This window comes from Penicillium citrinum, assembly GCF_028827155.1.
Source record: "Penicillium citrinum strain IBT 23319 chromosome Unknown utg000007l:1.0-2040159.0:1.0-2041076.0, whole genome shotgun sequence".
NCBI classification, from domain to species: domain Eukaryota; kingdom Fungi; phylum Ascomycota; class Eurotiomycetes; order Eurotiales; family Aspergillaceae; genus Penicillium; species Penicillium citrinum.
This window is the reverse complement of record NW_026622692.1, coordinates 1836111-1852013: the sequence shown is the minus strand read 5'-3', so window position 1 is coordinate 1852013 and position 15903 is coordinate 1836111. Positions and strand designations below refer to the sequence as shown.

The window sequence follows — 15903 nt, the reverse complement described above, 5'->3', positions numbered from 1 at the left end:
TTTTCCAGAAGGCATATGATACCAGCAAGCTCGTTTATTATAAGAATAAAAAGCATTTTGGTATTTGCATAAAGCAGACAGATTTGATTTTTAAGCCATTCTAAAGCAATTATTATCATTTTTTATCTGCTGACTGTGTTTGGCACTCAATGTTGATGTCCAACGAGTGGGTAAATCCAGCGGAGGCGGTCGACGACCAAAAAGTTCCCCGCGCCCAACGCGCTACGCGTGTAAACGAATCCCTCTCGACATCGCCTGTGAACAACGATGCCTCGGTATGTGCTCGATCTTATTTTGCATTAATGTGGGCTCAGCGGTAAACTTACGAAACTAATGATTGTATGATATGACAGAGAAATTATCACGATCCAAGCCGGACAGTGTGGTAACAGCGGTATGTGACTCCACCAATCTCGATTTGACTCCTCAGTATTCCAACTCGCGATGTATTGGAGTTTGCCCGAAAACACTAGACGGAGACAAGGGCTGTTTGAGGAATTGAAATAGGGTCGCTGACAATATTTCTCTAGTCGGCAGTCAGTTCTGGCAGCAGCTGTGTCAGGAACATGGAATCAATCAAGATGGAAACCTAGAGGATTTCGCAACTGAGGGAGGTGATCGCAAGGATGTTTTTTTCTACCAGGTATGATCTAGAAGCAGCTTGCTTTCTGGGCGTGTTGCAAAGACAGTCTCTTTGACAGAATCATACTAACTGGACACGCGATAGAGTGACGACACCCGATACATCCCCCGAGCAATTCTTCTGGACTTAGAACCTAGGGTATAACCTCTCCATATGGGCAATTGTTGGCGCAATTCAATTAACCGAGCCTCCGATAGGTCCTCAATGGCATCCAATCCGGCCCCTACAAGAACATTTACAACCCCGAGAACTTCTTTATTGGAGAACAGGGCGTTGGTGCGGGAAACAACTGGGGGTTGGGATACGCAGCGGGTGAAGGCGTGCAGGAGGAGATATTTGATATGATTGACCGAGAGGCTGATGGGAGTGATTCATTAGAGGTAAAGGATTTTGGTCCCCCTGAAGCTGTTAAAAAGAAAGCTGACGCACATCACCTTGATCACAGGGTTTCATGCTATTACATTCGATAGCTGGCGGTACAGGATCTGGTCTGGGAAGTTTCATTCTCGAGCGAATGAACGACCGCTTCCCTAAAAAGCTGATACAGACATACTCCGTCTTCCCGGATTTGTATTCGGACATTGTTGTCAATCCATATAACAGCCTGCTTTCTTTGCAGCGATTGACACAAGATGCTGACTCGGTGGTATGATTTACTATTGAACATTGGATCTACGTGGAAACCCCAGAAGGCTGAATTTTTTTTTCTTTTGCGGAATAGGTTGTCTTGGACAATGGCGCACTCTCAAGAATTGTCGCTGATCGACTTCACGTGGAAAAGCCTTCATTCGATCAAACCAACCAACTGGTAAGTGACGGCCGTGCTTTATATCTGATTTGAAATTCCGTGCTTAATATCTGCAGGTTTCAACGGTGATGTCGGCGTCTACGACCACTCTGCGATACCCTGGCTACATGCACAATGACCTGGCGGGCATCATTGCCTCACTGATCCCGACGCCACGCAGCCATTTCCTTCTTCCATCGTATACACCATTCACGGGTGATAACGTCGAACAAGCAAAGACAGTTCGCAAGACAACTGTCTTGGATGTGATGCGCCGACTTTTGCAGCCTAAAAATCGCATGGTCTCGATTAACCCAAGCAAGTCCAGCTGCTACATCAGCATTCTCAACATAATCCAGGGTGAAGCCGATCCCACGGACGTACACAAATCTCTCCTCCGTATTCGTGAGCGTCGACTGGCTTCATTCATTCCATGGGGCCCCGCCAGTATCCAGGTGGCGCTCACGAAGAAGTCGCCTTATCTGCACCATACCAACCGGGTTAGCGGGCTGATGCTTGCGAACCATACCTCCGTGGCAACTCTGTTTAAGCGAATCATCCAGCAGTACGATCGTCTGCGCAAGCGCAATGCCTTTTTGGACCAGTACAGAAAATCGGCGGCTTTTTCAGAAGAACTAACAGAGTTCGATGAGGCACGATCAGTGGTTATGGACCTTATCGGGGAATACGAGGCAGCCGAACGATCAGATTACTTGGATCCTGATGCCGGGAAAGAGAAAGAGGTTGGGGCTTGAGTTGGGAGATCTAGACACTTTCACGACATTCTTTCTTTCTTTCTATTCTCCCTTTCCGTCTACATTTTGCTTTGGCAGGGCAAGGGGTTTCGGGCGCATAAACCGGGTGCGTACGTCGGAGCCATTGGCGTTTTTATGTTCTCTCTTCTTTTTTTTTCTGTTTCTCACATTTTTATTTTTTCTTTTTTTTCCCTGTGTAATTCTTTTCCCTTGCTCTTTATCACCCAATGCATACCAGCCGATTCTTTGAAATGGGTTTCTTAGAAAAAAAAAAAAAAAAGAACAAGGAAAAGTCAATCGGGGACTACTGTAAAGACAAGTATTTCGTCAATTGCCAGCACAGGACCGAGGACCACGTAGCCGGACACTCACATTCAAAGTGGATTCCGGCAGCCCCGCCGAACAGTTGCAACGGGCCGGCTTTCGCGGTGGAGTATAAAGTATAGTGTATCTGTAAGTAGTATAGTATGGGACAATCGGCTACAGGCGAGATCGTCGAAAGGGGGGCGAGGCGAGAGTTTAAGGAGAAGGACGCGGTGTGATATCCGCCTTGTCTGGAGGCGATGGTTGCCCTAATTTGGGTTGGGCGAGGATCGATCGGAGTAATCAAGTACATTATGTACTATGGATGGATGGATGGATGGATGGATGGATGGATAGATGTATGGATGTATGGAGTATGGATACTGTAGTTAATTATGGAGTAGAATAGTACCTATAGTTAACCAGTTAGTAGGTTATATGTATATACATAGGTACATCCTGATTAGAGTAGGTTACCACGCTGATGATGTACGTGGTTGTGATAGCTGGCTCATGGCGTAGTATGTAGTATGACTATGGACATAGTAGGGTTAGTTCGCAATAGTCGTCCTCACTACTGGAAGAGAGGTGAAAGGGGGCGCATGGGTCACAGGAGACTTGTCCAATTCATGCGAGAGGCCTTAGCTCATGGCCAACTCACCGCATGTATGGAGCCTATACAGGATACTCTCTATTGTTAAAAATTAACTACAGTCTGTAATCATTATCCCATGAGATACAGGAGTTAAACGGAAATGTACATAATGCGTAGTAAGTGTATACTGCTAATGGAAGGTCTACGGATGAACTCCTTGCCACCGGGCCCCAAGTCGCCCGATCCGGTGGCACGAATGACTGGTGGAACCACCCTGGCGCCCCCTAGAATTGGGATGAATGAATAGTTCACGTGTGATGATTGATGATGAATGAGTGAGTGACATTACTGTAGTTAAGAGTAGTACAAGACAGTAAATTGTGATCATTATAGTTATGTATATCCAATGATAGAGACAAGATGTACGGAGTATAAGTGTACATAGAGATATACCTAGAGATCATAGTGACCTTACATAGTACTCTAAAGTACTCTGAAGTACAGAGAACCTTCTGGGGCCGATTCCGTCACTTCTCCAACTGACTCAGCCTTCAAGTTTCTATTTAATTCTTCTCTTCCCTTGGCTCCCTTTCCGTTTGACTTTTTATTAATTCTCCCGCCCGTTCCGATCTTCTCTACTATTGTACCAGGTATATATATCTCTCTTCCGTCGTCCGCCCCCTTCTTCCTGTCTTCCTTGGTGTTCCTCCCCCTTACCAACCACCATATCTTGACATCATTTCACCCCCGGTCTAACGCTTATACCTCCAGACTCTCCCCAACTCTCCTCACCACTTCTCTCCTCTCTCCTACCACCCACCAGCAGTATCCTCCGCTACTCATCTCAACTCTCCCGCCACTCAACCAACTTTCTGGTACACCTCTCGAGAGATCCGGCATCCATTCGTTCATTTGCCACTTGATTTCGGCACTTATCTACTATCAACCACCACTCCCGAAACGCTGAGCCCGTCGCACCAGAACCCTCAGCATTCGTCCGCGCCTTACCCCCTTCATTCAGCCTCATTTTCCTTCATCTCACATCATGGCTCCCCGTAAGCCCCGTTGCAGTTTCAAGGAGTGCAAGGAAGCCGCTCAACGGATCGTTGGAGATTGTTCCTTCTGCCATGGCCACTTCTGCTCGAAGCACCGCATGCTAGAGGCTCACTCTTGCACTGGGTTAGAGGATTGCAAGAAGGAATCCCACGCTCGCAATGCCGATAAGCTCAACAGTGAACGGACTGTCGTCGTCAAGGGTGTATAAGCATGATTTCACAATACGAACTCATTTGAAGCCATCTACTTCCTCCCGGGTAATGGGACGGCTCCTCAGTCTTATCCGATCTCGGACCTCTTCGAGTTTATCTCTCCCTATCGCCACCAGCCACGTTCCAATGTGAGGCGACGAGGATGGTCCCCCATCTTCCCAACTGCTGGGCAGGATGGATGGGAAAGCCTCCCCCTCCTCCCCAACGTGACTCACCTGGTGGTTGTTGCCATTCAACCGGTTCAGTTTTAGCGTGGTGTTCCTGTTTCTCCAATTCTTAACCCGGGGTGTTCGTTTTATCTTTATCCTTCTTGAATCTCTTTCCTTGTCGCCTCGGCTGCTTCTTTGGATAACAGCCTCTTTCCTTGCCACATTGCCGTCTTGTTTTGTATCTCTTCTTTTCCTACTTCGTTGGGAGGTTTGGTCTTTTTCTGCTTCTATCCCCCATCCACACGGCGTTTTGTCACCTGGGAATTCCGTCTTGCCTTCTGTTCTTCTACTTTGCATTCACCTGGCATGTTCCTTAGTCTTCCTCATCTTTTCCTTTCTTTCTTTTTTATCTTTTTATATTCGGGGCTGCTTCATAGAGATCCCACGGGACTCCCAGGGGCATTTACTTGAATTTAGCAGATCTGGACTTTTATTGAATATACCAACCGCTCTGCCTTGTCTATATCATACATATCGGTCTGTTCCGGCCAAGTACACCTTTCCACTGTATTATCTCCAATAACCATGGTAACCTTAACCAGGTCCAATTTTGGGCCTATAAAGTAATTAGCACCGTCACGCTGCACCCATTGATTGACACTGGTCCGCTTTCAATATGATAAGAACATACATATCGTGATGCTCACTCAGCCGGCTGAGATACTTGTTCAAATCTTCTACCCGTTCCTTATGGGTCTTGACGCCATCCCGTTGGAGTCGTTCACGCAACTGTAACCTCCCGTTAGCATATCTAGCATATACATCACGCAATTCAATTCAGGACTCAATCTCCCGTCAAAGAAGGAAAAAAAAGAGAGCACATACCCGCTTGCGCCTCATTTCCTCATACTTCTTTTCCGTTTCAGTCTTGGGTCCGCCTTCTCCCTGTCCCCTTTCATATTCAGGTGACCCGGGCTTCTCCTGCGATTTAACATCGTCACCCGATCCGTCCTTCACTTCCTGTCCGCTTTCTCGCTCTTTCATCTCTTTCTTCTCCTTCTTCTTCTTTTTCTTCTCCACCCGTCCATCGGCTACTTTGCTGCCCTTCAACTTAAGCTTGCCACCCCCGCCAGTGGAGTACTCGTCTGGCGCCATGGTGCGAGGCGGGTGGGGTGCAAGTTTACTGTGAGGAAGAGCGCCCCCGTTGCGCGTGCGGAGTAAGAGGGGTGAGGAGTGACTTTGTGGGTCTTTCTTTTATTTTTGCCGCCGCGTGACTTTTCCTGCGCCTTCGATCTTGTCTTTCCGTTCGGGAAAGGAGATGAGAAAGATCTGTACAGTGGACTAGCTTGTGGTTAGGCAGGGTTGGGGGGGGGGGGGGTATGCAGTATACGCCGTACTCAAATCACCCAATATACAGTTTTTGGGTTAATGGCGGTGTGGCGTAATTGGTTCTGGGCATTGATGTGCTGGGAAGTTGTTGATCTTGATGAGGTCTTTGGCTGGTGGAAGTTGGATTTGGGCGGTGGGCCAATCAGCGCGGTGATGTAATTCGACTAGTTTCGGTAGATTTTGTAGATCTACAGTACGCTGTTGCGATGATCACATTATTGGGAGGTGAGGGGAAGAGCAAAAGTGATCGCTGGTCTGATCGATTAGGTTTATATTGGGCATTTTAAAAGTTGTTTCTGGAGATTGGTAAGGTAGCTAGAGAAAGGCATCAATGCCTTACTGAACATCGCGGTACTCAATAATTAACCCAAGCCTGTTAGAGATGTGCCACATTTGGGTAGTAGACTCTGTTCACCGCATTTCTATTCTTCGTGAATCATTGAAATTTCATATATTTTATATATCATTGCTCATTAGTTTTAAAAGGAATCCTATTCGATCCCTTTGGTAATGTAAGCTCTAATCAAATGGAATTGGGCGCAGGCCTGATCCACCCATTCGCTTCCGCATTTCTGCCCCTGCTGCAACCGTACTGGGGACCTTGATACCGCAACAATCCCCAAAGTAATCAGTATGTGCAGCGTGTCCATGAGGGTGATCGTGCGCATGGTCATGTTCGTGCTCAATTTCTCCATCCTCCCCGGACATTTCACTCATACCCTCAGCGGCGGGCAAGAGGCTGCCGAATAGAAAATGTTGCATAATAGGCAACTTCCCGAGCACCTCCTTGACAAACATCTTTTTCATGCCACTTTCAACCTTGAACCAATTCTTAGCTCCCGAGATATCGTCGAGCATAGGACTATGCCAGCGTAGCCCCTTCACCGTCTTCACGCTGTCCACCCATCTCACTTGGTCCAGATAGATGTACTTATCGCCTTCTTCATCTAGCATAGCGGTGTTATGAATACCCAGTGGCGTCACATAGGGATGGTCGACTAGCTGACTGGCACCGAATAGGAATGGCAGAAAGTGATAATCGTCAAGACCCCAAACACCATGAGAGCCTGCGGGCTCCAGATAGTATGTAGATTGAATGTCACGCATCAAATGCAGGTACTCGAGATAGACCTTGAATACCACGGCCGGGAACTCGCTCGCTGGGAGTTTACCCAATTGATAAAGGGAGAGTAGCCACATGATAAAATTTAACTCATGGCCAGATCCATAGTCAATACGATCCCGGGAGCCGAGCGAGTTGACCAGATAGGTAGAAACTTCATCAATAGCCGCTGGGTCTGTGAGTCCGAGAATTTGTTGATGCCATGACGAGCTCTGTGCGGCGACTTCATCGAACAAAACGCGGAATGCAGGGTTTCCGAATCGTGATCCACCTTGGTCTTCTGGTGGACACTTCTCTAAAAGTCCCCGGATCTGTCCTACTATCTGGGCAATTTTCGAGATGGCATCAGATTCGGGTCCTTTCAGGTCGGTGATAGCTCGACCCCGTACTGAATCCGAGAGGCCAAAAGTGAAAGCTAAAACCAACTTGTAGGTGGATGATGAGGTGAATAGTTCATGGTCTTTAGGTGAAAGGATGCGGCGAACGGGCCGGGAGTATTTCTGGGCGGAGAGATCTGGGGGCGAAGGCAGAGGAGGGGTTGTAGGTGTTGGATCTCGGGTCGATGAGGCGTGGGATCGGCGGTTCGTGCTTGATCGCAATTCCGATAACTTTTTAGATAAGTCTACCTTGCCACTCGGCGCAGGCCTGGACTCTGTCGATGTCGACGCCATTTTGATGAGAGAAGACGCGAGGTATCAAAGATGATGATAAATAGAAGGCGGGACCCTTCACTCCAGCGGGCAGCGGGCAGAATAAGGCAACTATTACACCGCCTACTACAAAAGGACTTAAAATGATGCGATTTGATCCGGATTCGAACTAGCGTGGTGGAGCATGTGATCACCTGCTTCCCCGGACGAACGATCTGTGAGAGATCATCCGAGGGTTTTCACTCGTCACATACCGTGCAGTCCACATGATGAGCGCGGCTGAATGAAGGAAGGAGGAGTGATAACCAAACTGGAATCTGAAGCACTTCGAAAAGGAAAACATGCTCATTCTCCCAATACTACCACCAACAATATTATATCCGATTTTTGGCAACTGAAAGGACCTTGCATTTTTGACGGCGGCGCCTGGCGTGTTCAATCTGCACGAGCCTTGCTCCGTGAGACCGACGATTGGACAGTGACTCAAGGTTGTCTATCAAGGGAATGAGCACGCCATAATGAATACTTTCGACTCATCGGCGAATTCTCCGACAGGCCCTCGCAATGCTGAGGAAGCTCGAGATATCAGATCTTCATCGTCACGTTCACCAACGCATGCAGATTCGGGCCTGTCATCATCGGCTGGTAGTAGCCGGTCCCACTCGAGCTTCTCGTCCAGAAAGTATTCGGGTCAAAAACAAACCAAATCTTCTACTGAGTCGACTCCAATAAACACATTCGGTGCCTCCGCACGAAATTACCAGGCAACTGCACCTGCAAATACTCAGGGCGACCCATCAGACACAAGGAATCGTGACCAAAACATCCCAAGATCAAATATTGGCTCAAATGGTTCCAATCGCGTGGAAAGTACCCGACCTGATTCGCCTACAGAGCCACATCAGTCATGGTATAGTCGATTCATAGATCGCTTTGGCGCCCTTGAGTTGGAAAACAAGGGAAGCGTTGCGCGCGATCACCTTGCTCTTGGTATGGCACTCGTATCATAGCCTAACATCCAATCACACGATGTGTTTTCTAACCATACCCACAGAACGAACATTCCTTGCTTGGATGCGCACCTCTCTCGCTTTCGCCTCAATCGGTATCGCCGTAACCCAACTCTTTCGACTAAACACAGCCACTGCCGTCACTGATTCACAAGGCGTCCATGGCTCTTCCACAATCCTCTCACCGTCTATGTACGATACTGCCTCAACTACCGCATCCCAAGATTCCGCACGTTTACGCGGTGTTGGGAAACCTCTCGGAACTACCTTCATCGGCGTGGCTATTTTGATTCTGATTGTGGGCTTTCACCGCTACTTCGAAAGCCAATATTGGATTGTTCGCGGCAAATTCCCGGCAAGTCGGGGAAGTGTTGCTTTGACTGCGGCTATAGCCATGGCATTGATTGTCGCGGCATTCGCGGTTATTTTGGCAGTCTCGCCGGGGGCTATTGAGCGGTAAATACCGCTTTGTTCATTATGATATTCTGCTCTTCCCTGGGTATAGTTCTTTTGATTTGCATTTAGCACTGATATATCCGATGCATAGTTTGTTTGAGGCTTTGTTTTCTTCTTATTATTTTTTCTTTCCTTTATCTAGTCTCATTTATCAATCTCACTGAAGGAACGGTACATTTTCTTTTGCTTGTCTGTTAAAGAATCATACGTCCACACGCAATATTATTGAAGGAAAGCCGTATTGCGGGCATGCAAGTATGTGACTGCTGGGGCAGTGTTGTCTTCTGATATATCATTTTTCTCACATCTCTGCACTCGCATCTCGGGTACTGTTCATGTCATCAAGAAATATTATCCCCGTCAACAAACCAGTCCTCTTCACCGTAGGCTTTAAGAAAATCCTGTGGTCCGGGTCAGCCTGACCGGCGAAAGCATAACTTTTCCAATGTACCATTCCCATGGGCAGCTCAGATTTCGGATGATCTGAGGTTGTTTCCTGCACATTTCAAACCATATGTTGCATGTGGTCTTGAATGAGGTCTTATATAGAGACTACTACTCCCACCAAGCATCAACTAGTTAAGAGTATACACTGATCACAAACTTGAAGTTCAACCCCAGATAACCCTCTACAAACTAGAATAATTTGTCGATAGAATGTTTCTTCTTTTATTTCAGCGGCCCAAGTCCACCCGCACCAGACCAGTCTTGGCACAATATAGAAGAGGCTATAAGATACGGAACAAAATGGGAAGGATATCGACAGAGCGGGTCATGGAAGAAGCAGGGTAGCACGGCTTGCAGGTAATGCGGGAGAGTACGAAGCAATACAAGACGAAAAAAAGAGGAGAAAGGAGACCATAAAACAACCGCCTAAGTACATTCGATTTACCGCGGACCAAGTTTTGCCAGAGCACGCGCGCCCTGTTCCTGCCACTCCTGTTTGGATACCCACATGTCGTCCTTGTCGGCAATCTGATAACATGTAAGTATATTGCTTTACGTTGAGAGGGGTTCCTGAGGAAGAAGTAATTGGGACGTACCAGGTTGGCAAGCACAGCACCACCCAGGAAAACCATGTGCCTCCGTCGAGGGGGGGTCCTCGATGCGGACCTTGAATTTCTATGGAGCTGTTAGTCACTGGAAAGGATGAAGCAACAGAAGATATTCTAAACATACGTTCAGTCGCTCTGGGTTGTTGCCTAGAACACGAGTGAGCCAGAGCTGCTTCAGCTCCTTCTCCAATCGCGAAGGCAGACCAGGATACATGCTGCTACCGCCGGAAAGGACAATGGCCTTGTAAAGGCTAGATCGAATATCGACATCGGTGCCTTGAATAGTGTTGAAGAGCAGTTCCGCGATACCGGGCTGATCGACATCGACTAGATGAGGTTGGAACAGGCACTCGGCGGCCTCGAATCGCTCGCTGCCAACACGAATGACACGGCCATCGGGGAGAGTGTACGATTCAACAAGAACAGTGGTGTCCTCAGACAGCTGCTTGTCAAGTTCGAGGTCGTAGGAGACGTAGCACAGCTTCTCCTTAATTTGACGGACGGTCTCGAAGTCGGCGGTTCGGTTCAGCGCATATCCCCGGCGCAGAAGAAGGGCAATAAGGTTACGAGTAACGTCACGGCCAGCGACGTCCAATCGACGAATGTGGTGGTTCAACACAGTCGATTCATATACGGGAATAACGTGTGTCACGCCGTCACCGGAGTCCACGACCACGCCGCTGCTCAGACCTGGAGCCTAATTGTTAGCACTTCCTGCCTTTCGATAATATTGAGTATAATCGAATCCGCGCCATACCCTGGGCATACAGTGCCAGCACCGCCTGGATCGCCACATAGACGCCTCCGAAGTTATAACCCTCCAACATGACCTCGGCCATTTGCTCGCGGTTCTTGAGCGGGTTCATTGGGGGTTCGGTGAGGAGGATCTTGCGGCCCGTGGGATCGATCTTCATCTTGTCGTAAAATGTATAGTTCCACAAATGTTGCATATCTTCCCATTTCTTGACGATACCATTCTCCATCTAGAATATCTCCCGCAAGGGGTCTGTCATTAGCCTACACTTTTCTGCGGGGTAGACCCAACGAACGACCCGGGGAGAGGTATTCTCTGGACATGATACATACCGGATAGCTGATTTGAAGCATGGAACGGGCAGCAGCCGCCTCATCACCGCACATGATATCCTTCACCACGATATCGCCGGACTGCTCCTCCGTCCGCAAGATGGGCCGCCCCACTATCGAGGGGAACTGGTGCTCTGGGAAGTTCTGGCGAACACATTGCATTAGAGAGATGTTCAATCGTCGAGGGAATCTATGCGACATACTTGGGCGGCATATCCGACCTTAAGGAAACCGGTTCCTCCGTCGAGCACTTCGGGATTGTTAGCTTGGGAGCTGCGAGGAGACACGCGGTCTGCTTTTGGGGGGGTGAGGGCGAGAGGGGGGGAATAAAGGAGAGGCCACATACCAATGGGCATTTCCGCCATGGTGGAGGAGGAAGTTCAGAAGCTCTGGAAAATTGAATCAATGCACGGACTTTCCAGAAGGTGCGGAATTGGAGGTGTTGAAATGGGGCGCGGGGGGAGTTGATGTCGGTAAGTGAGCATCAGCGAGGTTCACTTGGCGCCTGGGCGAGCATCATCATCGTTAATTACGTGACATTACAGTACAGGGCGGCTCCCCGCAGTTGACGTTGTTATCCTCCATAGCCGCAGCCGCGTGACAAAACGTGACCATCACAACGGCTGCTAACAATAGCAGCTGGTCAGTTGTCGAATTAGAGTCGTAATCTGTCCAATATATACTTTGCATACTTGAATAATAATATCTCGGAATTCTCAGAAGAACTTTGCCTAATTGCGGTGAAAAATCTCAATGAGAGCAAAAGAATTCCAGAATTCAAGTTCAAGCTCTGGCTATATTTAGCTTCAACAAGGCAACACTGAAATATATGCATTTCACTATAGGTATTGGAGTAAATAAACGACCATCGATTGACGAAGTAACTCTAGCGATGGAACTCCAGTACCTTCCCCAGACTATTCACACCCCGCATTGGAGCTACAAATAGCCTTAGCCATTTCGAGAATACCGAGGACCACATGGACAGTATGTAGGGTATCCATATAGGAACAAGAGGTCTGCTATCGGCCGACTCCGATTGCCCTCGGAAAACGACGAAATTCCCTTTTCCCCCTCTTCATCCTACCTATTAAACCGGCATGGCCGCTTCAATTCGATCAATTGGGCCATTGAAATCAATTGCATAAAGTAATAGCGTGGCTAGGATTCTGATTTTGCTTTGCGAGTTGATCCAATCTCCCCCCCCCAACATATCGTTATCAAGTTCGTTATCGGAGACGGCCAAGTACATCCAATCCAATAATCTCGACGCTTTCCCGAAGGTCCAAGAACAATTCACCACGACAAGATGACTCAAATCGGTTGGGTGAGTTATTCAAAATTGAACTTATTTCTTCAGACTTCGTATTGGAAATGGAGCTAATGCTCAACATAGTATGGTCTTGGCTCTATGGGCCTGGCTATGGCCAACAATCTGCAGCGACACCTTGCTGCGAAGAAGGCTTTGAGTCTATTGTACACCAATCGCACTATGTCGCGCGGTCAACCCTTGCAATCTATTGGTGGAATTGCCGTGCCAGGATTCAATGATCTAGTGGCTCATAGCAAGATCATCTTCACTATGGTATGCCCCCTTTAATGAATGGACCGTGTCCAATGGAAGGTCCCATACTAGCCGGCGTGATATCAGACTAATACGTGTAATAGGTCTCCAATGACATGGTTCTCCAGAGCCTGGTATCATCGGCACTTGGATCTGGACATACACTCAAAGACAAGATCTTCGTAGACTGTTCAACTGTTCATCCAGATACCGTAAGCTCCGCCGCCGCGGCTTTGAAAGACCAGAACGCGGCTTTTGTATCGGCTCCTGTTTTTGGCGGAAATCCGATTGCCGTGGATGGAAAGCTGGTCTTTGCCATTGGCGGTCCTAAGAGTGCTACTGAGGTTGTTAAGCCCCTTATTCAGGATATTATGGGCCGACGTGTGATTGAGTGTGGAGAGGATCCGACCAAGTCCTCATTGCTGAAGATTGCTGGGTTAGTGTTTATTTGGATGGAATTGGTTCTGAATTAATTGCTAACTAAGTTACAGAAACATTGTCACAGTTAACATGATGGAAGCGGTTGGTGAGGCCCAAGTCTTTGCTGAGAAGACTGGACTCGGAACTGGCCCCATGGAGGAGCTGATTGGCGAGGCCTTTGGTCCTGTTGCTGGTGGATATTCGAAGAGGTGTGTCCGAGATTCTTTGTGCGGGATTTCTTAGATTAGAGATACTGATTTATTTGAACAGACTGACAACTGGCGCTTACGCTCCACCCCTCGATTCGCGCCCTGGATTTGGAGTGTCATTGGCCATCAAGGACGCCAAACATGCGATGGACATGGCCCAGGAGTTTGGTGTCAATCTTCCTGGCCTTGAGCTGGCTCGTGGCAATATGGAAGCTGCTAGAGATTATGCTGGTGAGTGTCTTGACAGTAGTGCGATGTACGGCACTCTGCGACAACAGTCCGGACTTGAATTTTGGAATGAGAAGAGTCGAAAGGGATTATAGTACATATATAGAGAATCAAATGCCAATATATTAAGTGACGTGATCTTCTGCTGATAGCCTCTTTAAATGACTTCTCCTGCCCTGCTGTAAAAAGGCCTCTAGACCTGCATTGATGTGTGTCTTGGCCCGCAGAATGATCATGATAGTATGTCCAGCAGATAAAATAGACAGATAAAACATTAGTAAAATATGTTCTTATTGAGGGAGATTGTTTCCGAGCGAAGTTTGAAGATGTAGACAAGATTCTGCTGGGGGAAGAAGAAGAAAGTCGACTTATGGAATCGACTTGGCTTGGCTTATTGAGAAGGTTTGTTCGATCTTCCCGATGGTCTAATTTGTGTGGTATCCACCAAATTTGGATATGCTTCTGCGAATAGAGGACCCAATGACCAATTGGACAAATTTCGCAAGTGCCGCTCGAAGACTGGATTGATGATCAGTTCATCCGAGTTGCCGGCCGATAGTAGACAGTCAGTCTCCTCATAAGGCCAGTTCAAACTCATGCCTCGTGTGAAGGGAATGAACCAGTTTTCGAACGGGTAATCCTGGTGGGAGGTGGCGAGTCGGTCACGCATTCGCGGCCAGGGAACGTAGTCCATCCATGCAGGATGGGCTGTGAGAAGCTGCGTGGGTCGCGGTGTAAACCACTCTGGTAGCCGATCATAGTTGTCCTGCGTGGGATAGATTTGCCATCGCATGAGGAGGAACATGACGTAGAGTACTGCGACTTGCTCAGGAAGTGAGGAAATATCTGGAAAAGTGCGGAGAATATCCGTGAACACTTTCGAGACTGGATGTGAGTAAACGCTCTTCTCCGGATTAAGTAGTGAGGAGACGCTTGGATATGGCGGGCCCGCGAGCTTCTGTCTCGGTGTCCCTTGAGCTGCTTGATGTTGTCTGCTGTGCAGGAAGTCTAGCAGGATGGTGTCCAATGCACACGTTGGTGCAGTGTTCCTTATAGGCGTCGCAAACGCGGATCGTCCTTGTTCTGATGGGGAATTCAGTGGTTGAAGGTATAATGGTGATTCTGTAGGTTGTGACGTAGGAAGGGTTTCCGAGCTGCTGCGGCATATCTTGTCGACCTTGGGGATGTTTTGAGATGGATCCAAGAGAAATTTGAATCCAAGACGCTCTTCCAACCCAAGGTCCAAGCCATGAGCATTATTGTGACGTTGTGTGTCCAATGCAGAACGGAATGCGGAAGACTGAAGGCCTCCATTGGAACTGTTTCGGCGACTTCCTAAAGCCGGCGCGGAGTGTGTAGGAGAAGGTGTGTCGAGACTTGCATTTGACTCGGCATATGATCTATTATCGCCCACAGTGGTAGTAGGTTGGGTGTTGGGTGTGAGGTGGTCGGTATCAGGGAAGGGAGATGTATTAGATAGGGGAATTGTTCTCGGTGGACAAACGACGGCTGCTAGGTCTATTCTCATGAGTCAGTATTGTGCACGCACCAATAGTTCAAGGTGCTTGAATGTCGCGGACTTACCTGGAGCTTCTGGTCTGTCCAATAAAGGTTGTATGATACTCATTACCGTCTGAAGGCTCTGGCGAAGCTCTCGATTTTCCGACCGAATGCGCTCATTGTGCTGAAGGGCGGCCTGAAGGTCTAGAACTGGTTTTTGAGATGCGAGATTCCTAACTTGCTGTTCAAGCGCTTCGATATGAGTTTTAGTGCGCTCACGGATCGCACGTTGTGCCTGTCGGTCATTGGCACGTTTCTTCGCTAATTGATCGGGAGTAAGATTGGCAACGCCTCGTGCTGATGCGCTATTCAATTTGCGCTTCCGTCCAGCGGTAGTCACTCCATTGTTCACATCTGGAGTGTCTGGAGTGAGGACATCTGCATCCAGTGACGCAGAGCGCGACGGCACTGGTGAGTCTTCATGGTTGATATTGGCAGTAGTAGTAAGAGGAGGAGGAGGTGGTGGTGGTGGTTGTGAGCGCCCATTATTCACTGATTCAAAAGCCGGCGAAGACGCCGCATCATCCTTGATTTCGACCGGGGCGCGGCTGGCCATGGCCTTTTACGCGCGCCGCTAGAGATTGCTGGCAGCCATTCAAATATATAAACGAACAGGAGAAAGAGGAAGGGAAGGGGGCTGAAACTGTGAAGTT

At 48.3% G+C, this 15903-nt stretch overlaps 7 protein-coding genes across 7 annotated transcripts; 3 read left to right on the top strand and 4 right to left on the bottom strand.

Moving 5' to 3' along the window:
* Positions 1 to 267: 267 nt before the first annotated feature.
* N7469_008362 (gamma-tubulin mipA) lies at positions 268 to 4347 on the top strand (the record flags this gene model as incomplete). Its single annotated transcript, XM_056647280.1, is given in 10 exon segments — positions 268 to 275; positions 354 to 394; positions 531 to 643; positions 728 to 781; positions 841 to 1023; positions 1089 to 1289; positions 1365 to 1451; positions 1508 to 2173; positions 2187 to 2291; positions 4105 to 4347. 10 exon segments carry the CDS (start codon positions 268 to 270, stop codon positions 4345 to 4347), a joined length of 1701 nt encoding a protein of 566 aa, XP_056498831.1.
* A 726-nt stretch (positions 4348 to 5073) lies between these two features.
* N7469_008361 (uncharacterized protein) lies at positions 5074 to 5655 on the bottom strand (the record flags this gene model as incomplete). Its single annotated transcript, XM_056647279.1, has 3 exons — positions 5074 to 5116; positions 5192 to 5289; positions 5386 to 5655. The coding sequence occupies 3 exons, from the start codon at positions 5653 to 5655 to the stop codon at positions 5095 to 5097; spliced, it is 390 nt and encodes a 129-aa protein (XP_056498830.1). The 3' UTR covers positions 5074 to 5094.
* Positions 5656 to 6408: 753 nt separating this feature from the next.
* Positions 6409 to 7683, bottom strand: N7469_008360 (serine/threonine-protein phosphatase 2A activator; the record flags this gene model as incomplete). The annotated part of the gene is made up of 1 exon (XM_056647278.1): positions 6409 to 7683. The coding sequence occupies one exon, from the start codon at positions 7681 to 7683 to the stop codon at positions 6409 to 6411; it is 1275 nt and encodes a 424-aa protein (XP_056498829.1).
* Positions 7684 to 8180: 497 nt separating this feature from the next.
* Positions 8181 to 9132, top strand: N7469_008359 (uncharacterized protein; the record flags this gene model as incomplete). The annotated part of the gene is made up of 2 exons (XM_056647277.1): positions 8181 to 8652; positions 8717 to 9132. The coding sequence occupies 2 exons, from the start codon at positions 8181 to 8183 to the stop codon at positions 9130 to 9132; spliced, it is 888 nt and encodes a 295-aa protein (XP_056498828.1).
* An 837-nt stretch (positions 9133 to 9969) lies between these two features.
* On the bottom strand, positions 9970 to 11666 carry N7469_008358 (actin-related protein 2). The gene is made up of 7 exons (XM_056647276.1): positions 11616 to 11666; positions 11473 to 11561; positions 11270 to 11413; positions 10941 to 11166; positions 10308 to 10873; positions 10172 to 10258; positions 9970 to 10103 (listed from the first exon to the last, which is right to left on the bottom strand). The coding sequence occupies exons 1-7, from the start codon at positions 11632 to 11634 to the stop codon at positions 10017 to 10019; spliced, it is 1218 nt and encodes a 405-aa protein (XP_056498827.1). The 5' UTR covers positions 11635 to 11666; the 3' UTR covers positions 9970 to 10016.
* Positions 11667 to 12578: 912 nt separating this feature from the next.
* On the top strand, positions 12579 to 13785 carry N7469_008357 (NAD(P)-dependent oxidoreductase; the record flags this gene model as incomplete). Its single annotated transcript, XM_056647275.1, has 5 exons — positions 12579 to 12596; positions 12666 to 12854; positions 12938 to 13269; positions 13325 to 13462; positions 13524 to 13785. The coding sequence occupies 5 exons, from the start codon at positions 12579 to 12581 to the stop codon at positions 13783 to 13785; spliced, it is 939 nt and encodes a 312-aa protein (XP_056498826.1).
* A 296-nt stretch (positions 13786 to 14081) lies between these two features.
* Positions 14082 to 15806, bottom strand: N7469_008356 (bZIP transcription factor; the record flags this gene model as incomplete). Its single annotated transcript, XM_056647274.1, has 2 exons — positions 14082 to 15208; positions 15275 to 15806. 2 exons carry the CDS (start codon positions 15804 to 15806, stop codon positions 14082 to 14084), a joined length of 1659 nt encoding a protein of 552 aa, XP_056498825.1.
* Positions 15807 to 15903: the final 97 nt, after the last annotated feature.